Raw genomic sequence first — 20,589 nt, 5'->3', positions numbered from 1 at the left:
GTGCCGTGTTGCACAGCCAAGTGTAGAACATTTACCTCCAAGCAGGGCCCGACTTCTGATGCCCATGCAATTATGTAGGGTCCCTTGTTCACTTTGCCACTGGATTCAAGCTAGCTTGGCTGATAAGGGGTGTTACCCCGAAACTGGTCCCACGATGCTTGCCTCCGATTCAGGGAAGACCTGGCTTGGCAGTTCGGCTGGAGAGTACCCATGAGGCACAGGGTCAAGACTGATTTGCATATAGCTGGGTCTGAACTGAGGTGGGGAAGTGAGCTAAAGAACGATGATGGATTCAACCCAGATCTGTGACTTGGGGTGAGTGTCTGAAAAGTTTCAGTGCTCCGTCCATCATCTCTTTGTGTTTGCATCATGCAGTTATGTAATCTGTAAACATCCTTGACTCTGCCTCATATGCACGATTCGGCAGGGATTCTTTTCCCTTCGCCCCAAATTTTACCTGCCCACCCTCATGTGGCATTGCAGTCAGACTCCACCGTCAGCACATGGACCACTGGTCAGTGTCAATGTCTTGGATTCATTCACTTTTTCTGTGACAGCGTCTTCTGTCAGTTTGAGTATAGTTTGCCATGCCATGATCCGCTGTCAGTACGTGCGACGCCAGCAGTGCCGGTGCCTTGGTCTCATTAGATCCCTCGGTGCCAGGGCCCTCAGTCAGCATAGGGGGTGCTGCCAGGTGCAGAGCCCTTCTTGTATCAGACATTTGTGTGACAGTACACTGCATACCTCCAGTGCCATTGTTCACGAATTCCTGTGCTGTGGCCAATTGGGACCAGGTGGAACACTGACAGAGCTAGTTTACTGATTTTATCGGATCTTTTTCTGACAGGGTGAGCTGTCAATTCATGGGAAGCCTGTAGAACGGACAGGGCCCACTCACGGGATACCTAAAGGGCCAGTTTACTAGTTGTATTAAATCTTTATGAGACAGGGCCAGTCCTCAGTGAATGGGACGCGTGCAGCACCGCCAGGGCCTGTAGAGTTCACATTGCACTTTCAGAGTCAGCTTACATTTTTTATTGGATCTTTTTGTGACGGGTCTGCTGTCAGTTCATTGGACGCCTGCAGTGCCAATTAACTGGCTTCATTAGATCTCTTTTGAGTCTTCAGTACATAGAAGGCTTGCAGTGCCAGCAGGGTCTGCAGTCAGTTCAGAGAAATCTTTCAGTGCCAGTTGACCTTTTTCATTGGATCTTTTTGTGACAGGGTCCGCAGGCAGGTCACGAGTCACTTGGAGTGTCAGTTTACTGATTTCATTAAATCTTTTTGAGATAGGTCGCGTCCTCAGTATATTGGAAGCTTGCTTCACCAGCGGAGTCTCAAGTCAGTTTACATGACATTGGCGACGTCAATTTGCTTTCTTCATCAGATCTTTTCCTGGCGTGGTCAGTTTGTCAGGTAACAGGAAGCTTGCAGGGTCAGTTTCTGGTTTCATTAAATGTTTCTGAGATAGGCCCCGTTGTCAGTGCATGGACCAGCGGGATCCACCGTCAGTTCGTAGGACACTTGGAGTGCCAGTGCCCTGATACCATTAGATCTACCTGTGACAGACATTCCATCAGCTTCTTCTGAACTCACTGTGCATACTGGGGGTTGGACGGAATGGGCAGACTTGCTTCTTCTCTGTTTGACTAGAAACAACTTCAAACATAGAGTTCATTGCATTATCACGGGAGACCACTCTCCAATGGAACCCTTCATATTCCTCTATCCTTTGTACTTACATCAAACATCAGGCTCTTTGGTTTGTTTTTTGTATGAATGTGAAACATCAAGATCACAGTAGACGTTCCAATGTCCATCTACGTCATATATTCTGTTTATCTTCAAAGACTATACCCTCGGAGGTATGGACACAGCTCTAAATTGAATCTTACATGACCCTTATTCATGAGCAGTGAGACCACACTGTGTTATTGACTGTTGCCTCCAGACTTCACCAAATGCCCCTGTGGCCTCCATGCCCAGAGTGTTCTGGTTGAAGATGTTTGTCTTTGATCCTGCAGGAAGCTCCAGCTGCCTTTTTTTCCTGAAAACTGTTCTATTTGTGTAGCCTTTTATGGCCTTGGGTGTTGACCCCACTGTGGCTTCAAATTGTCTAGAGAAGGGAAGCAAAGGTACCTGGGACCTAATGCAAGCAAGGAAAATGTGCAGTACTCCCCTGTTGGCTAGTAAAAGACAACCATAATTGGGGCGCAAATGTTCCTTTGCCTCACTAGGCTCTGGTGCCACTGCACATGCTGCACATGTGATAGCTAAGCCATGGCAAAAGAAGCAGTTCACATCTGGCGGTTCCAAATGTCTTCATCAACAAGCTCCAATAAGTGCAAAGATGGCAGTTCAGCTTCAAAAAGTTTCAAAATAAAATTGCAATAATGCAGAACAGCACATGTAGGAGAAGTAGACATTAAAATAGAATCAAAAACCTCCCAATAAAGAAGATGAGGTAAAATTGAGCTCCTTTTATTACTTGCAAATGCACATAGTGCAAAGTGCTATATGTTAAAGAAGGTACCCAACATGTTTAGGCCTTTCTCAAAGGAAAATGAAGAAAGAAAGTTCACATAATGATTGTCACGTGATTATAATGGAAAACAGGAAGCACCTTGTTCTAATTGTGTACCAATGTTACATTTTATACCCACTTTCCATCAAAGTAATAGTAATAAACACATAAATGTATCCCAATTTTACATATTCCTTGTTCTTACTATGGAGTGTACACATCCTAATAACCAATAAATCGTAACTGAATGCAGCTCTCAGCATCCTGATAAGACATTAAAAATATTCTCACATCTACCAAAAAATAACAAAAATAGTAATACCAATAAATGTTAAAAATCATCAGTGCATACAGAAACAGTTGGCAAGGGAAACACAAAGCTCTTCATCTGTATTAAGGCCCTTGGGGGACTTTATCATATCAAAATCACCCTAGCTTTTAACCATCATAGGTGCAGATCCCCGTTGCATTCTATTACCTTACTTGTTTCTCTGTATATTCCCACCATTTCCAGGTTTCATTATCATATCTCTCGTCATAGTGTAACACCATCAGATAATTTGCATCTTTGCATCAACGTTCTTGAAAGCTTGTAAATGTTCCATAAGCTGTATTTTATCACCCATGTCTGTCTGTCTGTCTATCTATCTATGTAGCTATTTATCTTTGTATGCATACATTTATATACACATACATTTGTGCAAAGTCTAGATAATCTAATGAACAGTTAATAAATGGCCTAATTTCAGCATCAAAAAGAGTTGTAAGAAGACTGCAACACCAACTCTTGTGCTGCATTGCCCTGGTTCCTAATATTACAAAAAAACACAATCAATATACTCCACCTGGGTTGCACCAAAATCCTGCACCTACCGGAGAGAGGCATAATGAGGAGAAATGTCCTTATTTCTCATTACTACCTGCTTCTACACTGCTGCAGTCTGCCCAAAAACAGTCTTGCTCATAAAGCAGTTAACCTTGCAGCATGGTGCAAGGGTGCGTGCATTGGCACTACGCAGCGCACAGTGTGCCAGCGCTAGGAGGGAGCAGAAGTGTGGTATATGTCAACAGATATGACGCATTCTGCTTGATGCCCTGCGTTGCGTGAACATCTAGGCCCAAGTATTGAACGTTACAGAGTTGCTATAATTTGTGATCAAGTCTTTCCATGTGCAAGCTTAGACGGCAACTAAAATATTGCAAAATAAAATCCACTGTTCTGGTTTTTTTTTTTCAAGAATATTGATTATGAAATTTTACAAAATCGAATCTTAATGTTTCATGGAGGGAACAGTCTTGTTGCACATCCATCACCCTCTTCTGCTGTTGAAATGATTCTGTTTTATACTAATCTGATATCACCTGCCAGCTGCAGTCCACTTTAGATTCCCAGCCAGGCCCAATGAGTCTTTCATCCTTCCGTAGATGTAGTGAGTGCCATTAAATTTGATAAGAGTGATATCTGTTTGTAAGAGTGCTTAGAAACAACAAGTGTAGGAAGAAGCAGTACATTATTACAGGTTATGGAATACCTGCACAGCTCAATCAGCCTCATAAATACAACACCCAGACATACTCCCACTAGGATGCACATAAACAGACACCAACTAACTGAAAAAAGACAAACACACGAATTAAATCTCTCTCTTTCTTTCTCGCACACACACGCGCACATTCAATCTCTCGCTTGCTTTATCTATCACACACGCAAAGATGCAATCTCTCTCTCTCACACACACTCACAAGCGAGAAGGTGGCTAGAAACATGGCAGGCAGCAGCAAGGTTTCACTTTCCCTGTTTATCTTGCTTGCTTGTTGTGTTAATTGGCTTGTTTTCTCCCAGGACATTCCCTGCGCCTGAAACCTGCCTGCATGTTTACTTGCCAAAGACTCACACCACTTTTGGCGCGGCCAACATTTCGAAACAAATGGGAGATTGTCTTTGATATTTTGATGTTTGCACAGCTATGGCTGCTTTACTTCAAGAAATCATTGATTTCCGTCCAAAGGGGGCTAATTACATTACTTACAGTAAATAGCAGCCCTGCTGTCCAGGATCTAGTGTGCCAAGAGGAAAAAGACCGGTTTATTTCACTTGATTGGCTCCATCTTTGTGTGAAATTGTGTTTTATGAGCTGTATTCTGGCACCGAGAGGAATGCAGCAACATTCAAGCTGCAAATAACATTACAGGGGACTTTAAACAGAAAAAGGGGCGTGGGTGTGTGGGAGAGGAGGCTGCAGATGCCGTGTAATCCCCTGGAGGAGGAGGTAGTGAGCTACAAGGCATGGAGAGGAAACGGGGCCCTGCCTGGTGCTTTTTTGACGAACTGTGTTGGGTTTAGTGAGGGCATCCCTGGGGGACCGGGAGCAGCTCCTCCGCCGCCGGGAAGATCTCTCAGTGGGGATTGAGGTGTCAGGAAACAGCCGCCAGCTGTTCAACCGCAGAGAAGTGTGAAGAGTGAGGAAGAAAGAAAGATTAAACATTATACCCTGATTCCACACACAGACTGATGGACTGACAGAGAAACGCACAGCCTGACAATACACACAGGGGCGCGTGCACTCAGGCAAACACACAGCCACACAAACAAGCAGGCAGCACATAGGCTGACAAGCACAGACTGGTAATCGCGAGCATACATACAATCGGGCAGCACACAGACTGATAAACTCAAGCATACAAACACTCAGGCAAACACACAGCCACACCAACAAACAGGCAGCACATAGGCTGACAAACACAGACTGGTAATCGCGAGCATCCATACAATCAGGCAGCACACAGACTGATAAACTCAAGCATACAAACACTCAGGCAAACACACAGCCACACCAACAAACAGGCAGCACATAGGCTGACAAGCACAGTCTGGTAATCACGAGCATACATACACTCAGGCAAACACACAGCCACACCAACAAACAGGCACCACATAGACTGACAAACACAGCCTGGTAATCGTGAGCATACATATACTCAGGCAAACACACAGCCACACCAACTAATAGGAACCTCGTAGACTAACAAGCGCAGACTAGTAATCACTAGCATGCATACACTCATGCAACACATACTGACAGGTGCAGACTGATAAACACTAGCATACATACACTCAGGCAAACATACAGCCCCACCAACAAACAGGCAACAGATAGATTGACAAACACAGACTGACAAACACAACCATACACACACACTACCAGATTAACAAACAGACAACATACAAACTGCCAAACAGATACAGAGACTGGCAAACACAAGCATACATACATACACTCCGGTAAACACACAGACACACCAACAAACAGACAACACACAGACTGAGAAACAGACACTGAGAAACCCAAGTATACATATACTCAGTTAAACAAACTAACACAGAAACATACCAACGGACGGACTAACACATGGATTGGAAAACACAGAGACAGATGCACAAACAGATGTACATAGTTACACACAGTCACACACACTCACAGACTGGTGGGTTGACAGAAAAACATGCAGAAATTGACTATCACAGATATATAAACACGGATAGTGTCCACAAGACACACATTCAATTGACAAACGTATAAGCGCACAAGTGCACTCGAGCCCATTAGCACAAGACCCTCTTCACCCACAGAGAAACGTGCAAAGTCTTAAAACACAGACCCATAGACACACAAGCACTCAGAGACACTTTCTGGTGGAACGACGGTTACACACAGACTGAGGAGCATGGACATACAGACGGATAAACACAGAAAACGACAGCCACACAAACATACTCCTAGGTGTACTGACTAACAGCTTCACAGACTGAACCGATGCACATGAACACGCACAAAGCGACCCCCAAACTAACATGTAAGAACATACAAACATACAGTTCATAAGTACTTACCAACAGCAGTAACCACAAATGTGGTAACACGGAATAAGGCATAAACACGCAAAAGCACAGATACACACAAGCTCAAACATGCTCAAACAAACACATGTACACATTTAGACACACAGAAGCACACATGTAAATAGACAGACACAAAAATGCACAAGTACACATATATGCATAGACACACACACATACCACGTGTGCCCCACCATACCACCCAGACACGCACAGAAGCGTGTAGATGTACTCAAATTAACATTATTAAGTAACACGCAGGCAAAAAGTTCACACCCACAACACACATGGCGAAACACAGACAGAAACACATATACAGGCATACATGGGTGTAGCCACATATACAACCACACACACACATAGACACAAATATTAACATACTTACACACAGAAACACACAGTCACGTATGAATTTTCTACTATGCAAGCACAGACAACCCAGCAAAGGAAGCCAAAATGAAATGTTCGCCAAGATCAATACAAAACAAGATTACAGGTATACACGCAAAGATACACGCAATTGTTATCAAACACACACACGCATACAAAATCACTGTTGCTCAACATACACAGAAGCAGGTAACGGTGACACAAACATACGCAAACCCAGCTGGATAAGCAGTCACGTGGCGTCGCAGACACAAAGATTCATACACGCAGGCACACACAGAAATACACATGTTAAAACATCCAATACACTCACGGAGACTTTTAAACGTACAAATGGACGGTAAATAAACCTTCACAGAGAGACTCGTGCACACAAGTCCGCACACTCGCAGAGAAAACAGACCACAATATGCAGACACAAAAAGATATATGCGAAAATCGCGTGACATGCACATGTACACAGAAAGAAATACATTCCTGTTATTTTTCAAATTCGAATTTACTGTTACTATTCAGCACTGGTTTTTACGCCCATGACCTGGAAGCAAAATGAAAGGTCTCCGTTCGTATAAAATTGTGTTTCAGAAATTGCCATTTTCAATGCCAAATTCCCAAGTGGCAGTTACAGGTTGAGCTGTCTGATGAAAGATACGAATTCTGTGGGCTTTATAACAAACATTTTAAGTTCTGGGAAGGGCTATTGCGTCGCAGATCACGCCGCGATCCCAGTTCCTGGAGAGTGCCACGGAGGGAAGGGTTGTGCCGCATTTTAATTCGCTTGTTGGCGCCTGGCAACGGCTGCTCTCGGAATACGTTAAAAGGCGGGCTTGGGGCGGCGGTAAACTCACCTCAGCAGCATTCCGGCTTCTGACAGGGCAATCGCGAGTAACGTGATGAGCCTCGGAGAAGGCACGATGTTCGGGGTCTGACTGTAAAGCACGTGCCCTGGGCTTTAAATGGGCCGGGGTCCGCCGGATCCAGAAGGCATATTATGCACTTAGCTACTCGGGGAAAAGCTTGCATGATTTTTGAACAATGGCTGTTCAAACAATTAAGACGACCTATATCGGCGAGGTAGTTCCTGTATTTCATGTGTATTTTAAATTACTTTCCCATGGGTACCTGCTTTTTCCAAGATGCTGTTTTTCTGCAGTTTTCTTTTAAAGCAGCGTATTCCTCTTAAATAATTTCTACTGTGAGCTGGTTCTTCTGTAGGTGCCTGTGTGTGAGTCGGGTTGTGGGTGGACATTTAAAGTAGTGTTATTTGCACATTTTTTTAAGTATTATAGTGCATTGAATTAGGTCGATCGTTGATCAAGATTTTGCTCCATACCCCCGAAGGTTATATTCTTCTATAAACCGTTACAGTTTCTGTGAAAGGTTACACAATTGCCAGAAATTAACAAAAAACAGTAAAACCTTTTTCTGCCATAACTGCAGAAGTGGAAAGAGAGAAGTTTCAGGTCAGGTTTGAAAACTCCAGAGTTGGGACTAAAGACAGGGCGAATTTCTCACGGTGCCTACCAATGGGCATACAGATGATCACAATACTGCTTGCCCATGCAATCCTTGGCCTCTCTGCAGACGCAGGACAATGGTCATGAAGGCCAATTGTAATTCTAAGCAAGTGTGTGTGAAAGGGTACACCACTGTCGAATTATTTACAGAGCAAAAGTAAATTTTAAAAAATCAGTGGTTACAGGTGAGTGGGTGTGCAGTGTGTTGGGGTGCAAGGAATTGAGTGTAGGGGAGAGTGAAATGAAGGTGCAGAAGAGAACTATGCCACGTAGATTTCAGAAAGAGATGTGGAGAGAAAGGGGTGTGTCTCTCACAGTAGAGAGGAAAGTGTCTGAAGGGGAGAAGAGAGGTGATTGCACCATTCTGAAGGACAGTATTCTTTCCACAGCCCACAATAATATTCAATTCACAGCCTCGTCTTTTTAGAGTTGAAACATTTTAACTTCTTATGATTCATAATAAAAAGCCACTGTTGTTACTTGTCTGATCCTGCTAGCATTGGCAAGACCAATAGGTCGGGCATATTTTAGGTGCATGTCTGTTTTTGTGTGACAGATTTGGGTGCCATAGAAACAAAGCCTATTAGGAGGCCCCACAATCCTAGTCTGAGGCCATTAGGGAAAGCACGGGATTTCGTTTACATTAGGCCCTCAGGTACATATGTCACACCTTGTGGAAAGGATTCCTAGAGATGCTTCTTAGGCCACGCCCCTTTCAGAGAACACACCCGCTTTCTCCAACCTACTTAAAAAAGTCTTGCACGTGCCTTAAAAGACAACAAATAGTATTAATGGAAGACGGAATGGTCCATATCACGCACGGGGGCGGTAGAGGTAAATTGAAAGGTTGCGTGAAATACCGCCCGGGTTTGCACTTGACCCTACATAATCACGAGAAACGAATTTGCTTCAAAGTTTAGTCCTGTTTTAAACTGGGACCTGTTAAGGATGCTGCCTCTTCGCTTGTTTGGTAAACATGGGCAATAGTGAAGACTCCAGGGCTATTTGTCCAGACGGAAAACAGACCGGATCCGCCGGTGCATTCGAAACGCAGGGTAAAGTGCGCCAAATTCGCAGCCTTCTTGTTCTCCGATTCCTCAGCGACGCTCTTGCAATTTTACAGAATGGCTGAAAATGTCCAACGGGGTAATTAATGTGTGCATGTGTTTTTTGCCATCACAAAATCGAAAAAAGTCAAAAAGGTCTATTTATATGTGGGAAGAAAGCAACGGGTTCCAAAATTTAGAGGTAGAACAAAGGGTTTAGTTTGGAAGTGTGTAAGTAAAATGTATGACGATTATGAAAATATATTTTTTTCGTAAACAGGAAGCTCGGATTGACTTTCCTCTAAAGCAAAAACAGAAGGGAAGCGGGGCAAGCAGTTTGGTGGAGGGGGCAGGGGGGTCATACAGGGCACGGAGTCCCTGGACGGGGAGAAGCAGCCCCACTCCCTTCCGCCCCCCCCCTTACATCCACTCCCCCTCCCCCGCCACCCCAGTCACTTGCTAGAGCCAGACCAAGTACCTCTCCACTTTTGCGGTTCACTGCACGATTCTGACTTCCCTGCCCCCGCCCAGTCTGTGTATCTAATATAATTATTTTTTTTTGGGGGGGGGGGGCGAGGGGGAGCCCCCAACAACCCCGAGGGCTGTCAGTGCGTGTCCATCCGCAGGGGGCTGAGAGGAGCATGACAGGCCTTTGTTGTGTGGATAAAGAGAGCCCGTCAGTGGCAGCTCCGGGAGGGGGGGGGGGGGGCTCCTCCTCCTGAATTAGGAGGGAGTGGGCTGGCTTTAGCCTCTTAACAAACCGGGCACTTCTGGGGAAGGCAGCACTCCCGAGTGCGAGCCACAGGCGCGGGGACCTCTCAGGCTAGCCTTGCCGGATACCTCTCCTCGCCCCTTGGGTTTTCTGACTCCAGAACTTGAGCGCTGCCCCTGAGGATTCAGGGTGCGGACCTCCCCACCTGATTCCACGGCAGAGCTCCCCCCACATGCCCCCTGCCAGGCGCGTGCTGCCGGTCCTCACTTCTTGTGTTTTTTCTGCACCCCCAGGAAGCTCTGCGGCGCTCTGAGCCCACCCTGTGCCCGGGTGCCAGCCTGGGACGGCCTGCGGGGGCACCTGCGCCCTGGGCGCCCGCCCGCTCTTTGGAAGCCCGGAGGACCCGTGTATGGAAATAGTGGGGTGCCGAGCAGAGGAGAGCTCGTGCGCCTTCCGGCCCGCCGCCATGCTCTTCCACGGCATCTCCGGGGGCCACATCCAGGGCATCATGGAGGAGATGGAGCGGCGCTCCAAGACGGCCGAGGCGCGCCTGGCCAAGGGTGTGCAGATCAACGGACGGGACGCGGTAAGGAGGGCTCTGGGGGCGGGAGGGACGAAGTAAGGAGGGCTCGGGTGGGGGGTGCAGTGGACGGGAGGTACGAGGTACGGAGGACTCTGGGGGGACGGGATGGGTGGGAGGTGCGGGGGGAGCCGAGGCCTGGGACCGGTGGAGGGGGCAGACTAGGCGAATTCACCCCGAGCACGCTTCCTGCCAGCAGAGTTCAACAGGTTGCACACAAGTTCTCAGAGGCACTTAACTACACATGCTCCAACAAACACGCACACACAAACACACACTCTCGCTTTCACACTTGGGAAAACAGATTATACTCGTAGTTAGCTATTCAGGACAGCAAACAACACACACATTTAGACAACTATAGGGAGCAAAGTGCCCACATATGGACTCAGAGGTGCCGATCTGCAAATACGAGCACTCAAATGTTCCACACTACACCCGCGGGTACCCAGGGGCAACAAACCACACACGCAAGCAGTTGGAGACGACACTGCACACACAAAGGTATATATGTGTAATACATACACGCGGAGGGGGCCGCTAACACAGGCATCCCGGGAAACGATCACACATGGGCACCCAAGGTGTACCAACTGACATACACAGGTACTTGAGGCCGACACGTTGTATACACGGGCACTGGAAGACAACCGATCGCACGCACAAACAGTCTAGTGCACGAAAAACACTCAAGGGCGGCAGGAAACACGCAGAAGCTCTCACGGAACCGAACCACACACGGGTGGTCAGCTGCACGTGTACCAAACTACAAGCACAGGTACTCGGGGGCAACAAGCAGGCAGAAGGGGCAGGAAATCACTGCAGGCACTCGAGGAACAAACAACACACAGTGGAACTAGGCACACACACATATACACGCGCACAAACACACACTCAAAACACAAACACGCAAAACACACACACAACACACACTAGAATTGACAATCTCTACAGAGAGGCTCCCGGGTGCAATAGATGACAGGCACGAGACACCCATGGGAAAGAGGGTTGACACGGCCTCTCCGGAGCACACTTTGTTCCTTCAACAGGGGCAGGCCGTCTCCTCTGCCTTTCACCTCATTCTGCTCTCGAGTGAAGGCTGAGCAGTTTGCACGTCCGGTTCCGGTTAAGTATGCCTGTTTGTAAACACATCTGCAGATAACGGCAGCGAGTCACGGGGAGGCACAGTGACTTTCCAGGGACCACGCATCCAGGGGGCGCATGCCAAACATATTGCTTTATCCATTCAAAGTATTTTATTCAGTAAGACAACATACAATCAGATGATATTGTGATACAAGGAAGGCGCATAACATATATTTCTAACGAAAAGTCATCAGATAAAAATGCAAAAGTCCAGTTTTATAAATCAGTCTACTTAGAAGAAAAAATGGAGATTCGAGAACCCCGAATATAAGTGATTTGCCATGACCTACACTACGAGGATTGCAGATTTTCATAATTTGTAAAAACCTGCCCCTCTCGTCACATTTCACCAACTATTATACCAATTTCCTCTTGGGGAATTTGTGGCCTCGGATGGCACTTGGGGTCTTGAATCTTTCACCGGTAACCAAGGTCGTTTAGCCCACGTCTGTCAGCCGCGTGTCGCGAGCCAACTGGGGGGTCCGCCGCTATTTCAGGGACACTCCACCTCTCACCTACTCCGGGGGGAAAATACAGAGGGGAACGTTTTAAACTAATCTATATATATCTATATATCTCTCTCTCTCTCTCTCTATATATATATATATATATATATATATATATATATATATACATATATATATATATATATACATGTCGTTATAATTACACGATACGATGCACAATATAATGTCGTCGCTTATAGTACATTGACGTCGTTTACTTAACGTGTCCTATAGCCGCGTACATTAAAAGTCCCTTATAGTCCAGTAAATGATGTCCCTTTAGTGGCGTATATAAACTTCGTTTGCAATATACCATTCAGAGTAACTCTTTCAGTTAAGGAGAGGCCTGTACCTAGAAATTATAATATTTCTAAAACTCGTTTTTTTCCTGTTCCCATTCTCCTCATGCCATTGGAGGCTCAGGGGAAAATCAAAGTTCAGTCACAAACCCCTCTCCTGAATGTTTCTAACTGCAGAGGCGCGCTGCAGATTTTGACAGCAATTAGTAAAATTATCTCTGTGAAATAGCTGGTCTATTAACGGTGATGTCTGTTTTGTTTTGGTTAAGCCCAGCGAACTTCATGTACACGGTGACACGTTTGGTCTTTTTGTTCGAGAAAATACTCGTCACAATGTAGTGCGTTTTCTAATTTTTGCGTTCGGTCTTCTTAAACAATATTTTCTAGTCCCTCTGCTTACTTTTAGTCTCGCACAGTAGTTTGCTCTAAAGCACAGCTATCAATGGGGCCTATAAAAACAATAGTAGCCTCGGGAAAAAAAACAAGTAATTGAGAAGGTGAACCAAAGAAAACAATGCACATATTTGCTGTGACGCCCAAACACACTGTAACCGTTAATAACATCTAACACCGTCGATGGATTTCCCAAAATATTAATATTCTTTTTAGTTTCCGAATCCACCTGTTAATTATGTTATTCACAACATTGTCCAACTTAAAAAAAACGCACGCCAGTGTTTTGCGTCCTTACTCCGGCCTGTACCGTTCTATCGGTTGGTTGAAATGAAGGAAAGACTACAAGGCCGGACAAAAGGGCACGAGTAATAAATAAAAAGACACCTGAAGTGCGAAATTACTCGAGGGAACGAAAGAGCAGCCGAATATCTGTTTTAAGGACAAGCCCGGCTCATTCCCAAGGCACCCCTGGGTGCTGGGCAGTTGTACCGCACGTGTACCGATCACTGCTCCCAGCTGTTCACATGGCACGTCACGAGGTGGGGGGCTCGGACACCTTTAATTAGAGGCCCCAAAATCTGCAGGAGCCAGAGCGCGTGGATTCACGGAGAAATCTGTATTTTTATATTAGTAAAGGGAAAGCTTAGAGGCCCCTGGCGATAATAGGTAATATTACCACCCTAACGTAACATACTATTAGGGTTCTTTTTATCATTATTATGAGCGCAATCCTAATAACCATAATTCTCGTTAAATTAATCATACACACTTGCAAATATAGTGGCAATAAAAACAAAAGTAATTGCAACAATAATGTTAAAAAAACGCTCGCATTGTTTTACAGCAATAGTTCTGCATTTAAACAATGTTAAAGGCTCCTTAAAGATTGTCATTAATAAGTCTGTAGAAAGTGTAAACCCCCGGTTATTGTACAGCCAGGTGCGCGTCGGGTCCTTTCTCTGTTTCCTGGTCCATGGAAGGTGCGCGAGGGAGGCTTCGGTCCCTTTGTTCTACGGGTGCCTAGAAGGCTTTCTAGTATGTTATTCATACCTCTCGTCCGAGCAGTGCCAGGCAGTGCCCTCACGGCCGCTCAACCAAGGTGCCTTTGTTAACAGACCCCGTGCTATTAACGCTTTGTTAATGACCGCGAAGGTTTGTTTCAGGTTGTAATGTTACCTCCCGGCTGGTGATCTTTTCCCTCTTCATTTGTTTTAGAATGGAATCTGACAGTACCCAGCAGGTTCCTTTATTGGGAAAGCCCACTGTGCAATTAAAAGCACGTTCCTTAATGCAGCGCATCGGGTCACTGCATCTGCTGAGAATGACAAAGCACCCCTTGTAACGCCTGTGCATTATTGTGTGTACCTTTGTCTAGGAAGCACTCCTTTATAACATGTTTTAGTCTCTGGTTTTGGTCACTTGCTAATGTAACTTTTGTTAGGTTTTAAAACTGTCTGTGGTCTGCTTCGCTAAAGTAAAACACATATTCAGAAAGGATTGACACCCAGTGTTTCAATCTAGAGTGCATGTCTAATTCCATAGGAGAGCACACACCTTTCAGTTCTTTCTTACAAACCAATACAACCCTTGCCATTTCTGCTCGATCGCTAGTTTATGTTTTATTGGTAACTTAAAGCAGGGTTCCAGCTCTTGGTGTCTGCATCGGCATCCTCGCTGTGTTTCCTTGTTAATTAGCCGTGAACTCATTTAATACAGGTTGAGCCTGCATGATTGCATTTCAGATGTAACATCACTATATAAGTATTTGCGGGACTCCGGGAGCCAGGCCCGGCGCAGCGCCTCACCATACTGTGTGCTCCTCGGCATGCCCCGCCGCTCACGGTCTCTCTCGCCTGCTTGCTCCACAGGGCTTGCCCCCCATGAGCCCCGAGAAGCCTGCCCTGTGCGCCGGCTGTGGGGGGAAGATCGCGGACAGATACTACCTGTTGGCCGTCGACAAGCAGTGGCACCTGCGCTGTCTCAAGTGCTGCGAGTGCAAGTTGGCGCTAGAGTCCGAGCTCACCTGCTTCGCCAAGGACGGCAGCATTTACTGCAAGGAGGACTACTACAGGTACTGCAGCGCCGACTGGGAGGAGGGGGTCAATGGTGGTGCGTTGTGGGAGTAGTATTGGTAAAGAAGTGGGGGATAAGCTGGCTGGGGCGTGATTGAAGTGCGGCCCGGCAGCTTGAGTGGCCACCTGCACGGTATGTCATCAAGCACGAGGTGTACAGTCATGGGCTTTCATGTGATAACCTATTGCATTCTGGGTGCTGTAGTCATTTCATTTGAACTACCTAAACACGCACAGCGTTCTTCAGAATCCAGCCCACGTCTAGTGCCTGTGATGATAGGAGGTGAGGTTGCCGCCCTAATGTGGATGGGGGGGGGGGGTGAGGGGTAGATGCAGTGAAAGGGGCAGACACTGTTTTAAAGGGGAAGGGGTGGATTCTTGACCTGTCACTCACTGTCTCCTCTGGCCTGCAGGGCACGGGGCTGCTGGTGACCCATCCCAACTGGCCTTTCAGAGGCACCAATCATTGAGGACAATCCGCGTTTCTGGTGTACTCTGGCCTTTAGCAGATGTGGTTTATCCGAGTCCAGTCCGCGTAGTATGGTGGCCTAACACTTCTGTGACCTCTTTCCAACACACCTGCGACCTCGCCCCTAACCCGAACACACCTGCGACCTCGCCCCTAACCCGAACACTTCTGTGACCTCTTTCCAACACACCTGCGACCTCGCCCCTAACCCGAACACACCTGCGACCTCGCCCCTAACCCGAACACTTCTGTGACCTCTTTCCAACACACCTCTTACTTCGCCCCTAACCCGAACACACCTGCGACCTCGCCCCTAACCCGAACACTTCTGTGACCTCTTCCCAACACACATGTGAACTCGCCCCTAACCCTAACACACCGGTGACCTCGCCCCTAACACACCTGCGACCTCGCCCCTAACCCAAACACTTCTGTGACCTCTTCCCAACACACATGTGAACTCGCCCCTAACCCTAACACACCGGTGACCTCGCCCCTAACACACCTGCGACCTCGCCCCTAACCCAAACACTTCTGTGACCTCTTCCCAACACACCTGTGAACTCGCCCCTAACCCTAACACACCTGTGACCTCGCCCCTAACACACCTGCGACCTCGCCCCTAACCCGAACACTTCTGTGACCTCTTCCCAACACACCTGTGAACTTGCCCCTAACCCTAACACACCTGTCACCTCATCCATAACACACCTGTCACCTCGCCCCGAACACACCTGTCACCTCGCCCCTAACCCTAATTCCACTTTTCCCTAAACGTACCCCATTTTCAACCATAACCATGAAACTTCCAGCCACCACCCCATCGCTAACGTTAGCTCAAGATCCCAAACCTATTCCCAACCCTACCCATAATCCATTCCACCTGTCATTACAGAGCCATGCCTAGTCTGATACTCAGCCGTGCTCCTTTCTCTAAGAGCCTTCAGTGCTCCGATCTCCACAGCCATTTTCAGTCCTACAAGCCTGGCAGCGACCCCACTGTTGTGATGCGCCATGTATCTGATGCAGGTCAGGCCAGTTAGTCAACGCCGGCTTCTATCCCGAGAGACCCTGGTTTCAAATCTTCTTTAAGAGCTGCAACTCGCAACAGACCCGCAGCAAGTGACAACCGGGCACCGCAAAACCAACGTCAGCAAAACGAAAGAAAGTACATGAACGTCAGTTTCAGAGGTGGCTGGACCCATTTAAGGGGGGCATGGCCGAGAGCAGAGGGGCCCAGCTGTGGTAACTGTTTATACCAGCAGCGAAGCCCGAGTGAATTTAGTTTAGCACCTCTGTGCTTTTACTAAGGGAGAGGCCGTTGCCCTGTCAGAATGACAGAATTTCTCTGGGTCCCTGCTGACGTCATCTTTAATCTGCAGAAGTGTTATGTTCTGCAGCCGGTTCATAGCGAAACAAGTACGACGTAGTACAAGCAGGGCCGGCTTTAGGGCAGTGCGACTGGCCCTGAGTAGAAGCCACAAAAAGCCGCAATTGTAGTATATTCCGAGCCTTGCAATTAAAAGCCTGAAATCGAAATGCGAAAGACGTAGCAGCCGACCCTGGTAATAAGATAAAGCGCCTCGAACGAGCAGAAGCGCTCAGTTCAGCGCTTGTACACATGTCCCTGACAGGACTCGGCTCACGCACCTCATCGCGTGGCCTTGGAGGCCTTTTACTGAACAGCCCCAGATTTCTAACAGCAGAAACGGACCCGAACCCCATTTAATGCAGAACACGGGGTGCTCTTCCTGTTAGGAGCTGTAAATCAACTCCTATGTAAGTAAAATGAATGCTTTAATCCCCGAGAGAGGAATCCCCTACGGCCAGGCGTTTCACGAAAAAAGAACCACTGTGTTAACTCCGTGTTTATTAAAAAGAATAAAATAAAAAATCTGTCTGGAAAATTATCATAAATGTATTTAGCTATAAATTTAGCAGTGTCTCGCTTCTATTCCAGTGCCTGAAAGTATTTTAGTGTGACACTCTAATATTTCGAGTCTAAAAACAATTGCCTTTCTCGTTATATTTGTGGAATATCCAAACGTTTTTATTTGTCCGCGCTTACCCCAGGCACACTAAATCCCCACAGAGTGCATGAGGTGTGAGTGTAACTTAATGTCACAGATAAAATCCTTAGATTTATTAATCCGCAGTTATGTTGTGTTTTATTGGAAACGGGAACAATGGTATTAACGTGGTTTATACAGCGCTTCGTACCACAGTTTTGCTCAGTTCTCTGTCAATACCAGCGCTTTTGTACTACAAATATAATGTATTTAATGATGCCTGAGCTTTCAGTCACCTCGCCTCCTAATGGTAGCAAAGAGAAACCTAGTGCTACGAAGCGGCTTCGTGTCACATGCTGGAATTATAGATTTAAATAATTTAAATCATTTCAGGGGCGGGTACCTGCCGCTCTTTAGTTTTACTACAATACGAACTTTTATGAACAGACAGAATAAAAACTCACGTTCAGCCCTAACGTTGATAGCCTCGTTTTGAAAACCCAGATGTATTTGGCTGCTGACAGCATAAAATCGAGGTATTTGTCTGTGATTTCGGGGGTGCTTAGAATGTTTCTTTTGAGGACAAATGATTCCGGTTTGTTGACTATAATTCCATTTTGGATCTCCGGTTCTTCGTTTATGTGTAAATTTAAATCTGTCATACTCTCATGGATTAAATATAGTTATTAGAGATTTCGCCCCCCGCCCCCCGCATATCAAAAAACCCTTCGGTTTTATTACAAAAAAAGAAACAAATTAAAACTGACGTGTGCGTTCGTTGACATTCCTTGTCAGTAGAATGCACACAATGTTCTTGCAACAGAGAAGAAGGAACGAAAGAAAGGTCTTCATGTCACAAATAGCTCAAAATATGAAATTGCCGCCCTTCTGAAGATCGCATTCGAGATCTTGCTCTCCTGGCCTTGTTTTTATTTGCTGAGTGGGATGTTAGTAAATTTGAGAAGAAAAACATATAATGATGTGGGGGAGAAGCCCCTTCTCGGCCCCACTCCCGCCTCTACATCATTTTGGACGTACTGAAGGCCGAACACAAGGGTATAAACCTGCCATTGTAATCTGCAGGGGTGTTTTAGAAAATGTGCGCTCCCCTGAGTTCATCTATTCACTTCACAACTGCCCCCCCCCCCCCGCCTTTTGCAGGGTTACAAGGCCGCTGTGAGGTGAGTGGAGCTGGTAACGTGAGTGGGGGTTGTCAGCACGCGAGGGAAGCATGCGAGGTGACAGGGTGAGTTGAGCAAGTGAGGGAAGCGTGTGAGGTGAGGGAAGCATGTGAGGTGAGCAGGTGAGGGAAGCAGGGGAGGGGGAAGGGTGCGTTGAGCAAGTGAGGTAAGCGTGTGATGTGAGGGAAGCATGTGAGGTGAGCAGGTGAGGGAAGCAGGGAAGGGGAAGGGTGCGTTGAGCAAGTGAGGGAAGCGTGTGAGGTGAGGTAAGAGAATCATGTGAGGTGATCAGGTAAGGGAACCATTGAGCATGTCAGGTGAGCAGGTGAGGGAAGCTTGTGAGGTGAATGGGTGAGTTGAGCAGCGAGGTAAGCTGCTGAGGGAAGCGTGTGAGTTGAGCAGGTGAGGAAAGCACGTGAGATGAACGGATGAGTTAAGCATGTGTGGTAAGCTGGCGAGGAGAGCATGAGGTGAGCAGGTGAGGGAATCATGCAAAGTGAATGGATGCGTTGAGCAGGTGAGGGTAGCCTGTGAAACGAATGGATGAGTTGAACATGTGAGGTGAGATGAGGTGAAAAAAGGGGGAGGGGAGGGTGTGAGGTGAGCTAGTGAGGTGAGTGGCTAATGTGAGCAGGCGAAAGGAGCCTGTGAGGTGAGGCGATGAGGTAAGCAGCAAGGGGATGAAACGAGTTGAGTTCGTGAGGTAATGAGGTAGGCAGAAAAGTGAGGGGATGAGATAAACTGGCCAGATAAATGGGTGACGTGAGTAGGTGAGGGAGCAGGTGTGTAGTTACGGTGTGCGCATAAGGTTGAACAGCTGTGATAAGGAGAAGGCATGAAAAGACTACAGCAGGCTGAGGGGAGTAAACGGGAGGACCAGGTGAGATGCGCGGGTAGGCCAATGTGTGCATGAGGCGAGCAGTGAGGTGAGCAGATGCCCTGGTGCATGCACTGTAGCCACTTCTAATCTGTGTGACTGTCGCCGTGTGCCCCAGTGCCACGGCTGTGCCGAGCCCCCTGCCCCGGTGTTGATGGCATGTCTTGCTTCCAGAAGGTTCTCTGTGCAGAGATGTGCTCGCTGCCACCTTGGGATCTCGGCCTCGGAGATGGTGATGAGGGCCCGGGACTCGGTGTACCACTTGAGCTGCTTCACCTGCACCTCCTGCAACAAGACGCTCAGCACGGGCGACCACTTCGGCATGAAGGACAGCCTGGTGTACTGCCGGGCCCACTTCGAGGCGCTAATACAGGGCGACTTCCACCCGCAACTCAGCTACACGGAGCTAGCGGCGAAGGGAGGGGGGCTGGCGGCCCTGCCCTACTTCAACGGCACCGGCACTGTACAGAAGGGGCGACCCCGGAAGAGGAAGAGTCCGGCGCTGGGCGTGGACATGGTCAGCTACAACTCAGGTGAGCGTTCTCCTTCTGGCCAATCAGCATGCGACCTTCAGTCAGCATCCTCTGTTGAGATGACATTCAGCCCAAGCCAGCATTCACCAATGGTCAGCATTCAACCTGACGATGATTTCACCTGACTGTCAAAATTCACCCTCCACTCTCACTCTTTATTCAGCATAAACCCTCCCTCCTCACACTCCCTTCAACTTTCACTCGCCTTTGATTGCCTTCCGTCCGCACTGACCACCAGTCTGCATCCACCCATGAAACGATTACCACCATTCACACAGCACTCACCCCACTGAGCCGTCATTTCCGAATCAACATACAGCCCTCAGTTTCAGCTGAGGCAGCCATTATTATCCCAACGTCAGTCAGCATTCACTGCCCATTCAGAACTGATCGCCAGCCAGCATTAACCACCGGTCACAATGCAACCTTGAACC

The 20,589-nt window shown here is 47.3% G+C and overlaps 1 protein-coding gene across 5 annotated transcripts in view; it reads left to right on the top strand.

Annotated features, from left to right (window-relative positions):
* LHX9 (LIM homeobox 9) overlaps positions 1-20,589 on the top strand; it is a 62,716-nt gene that overhangs the window by 6,981 nt on the left and 35,146 nt on the right. For 2 of the 5 annotated variants that reach the window (XM_085601833.1, XM_085601831.1), the window contains exons 1-3: positions 10,143-10,673; positions 14,883-15,085; positions 19,800-20,155. In XM_085601833.1, the coding sequence (XP_085457959.1) occupies positions 10,497-10,673; positions 14,883-15,085; positions 19,800-20,155 (736 nt within the window). In that variant the 5' untranslated portion in view covers positions 10,143-10,496. Of the gene's footprint in view, positions 1-10,142; positions 10,674-14,882; positions 15,086-19,796; positions 20,156-20,589 lie in introns of those variants that run through there. The other 3 variants (XM_085601832.1, XM_085601828.1, XM_085601830.1) reach the window with 2 other exon arrangements.

The sequence above is a fragment of the Triturus cristatus genome, chromosome 4_2 (assembly GCF_964204655.1).
Source record: "Triturus cristatus chromosome 4_2, aTriCri1.1, whole genome shotgun sequence".
Classification (NCBI taxonomy): domain Eukaryota; kingdom Metazoa; phylum Chordata; class Amphibia; order Caudata; family Salamandridae; genus Triturus; species Triturus cristatus.
The sequence above is the reverse complement of the archived record's forward strand: the minus strand, read 5'-3'. Positions and strand labels throughout refer to the sequence as shown.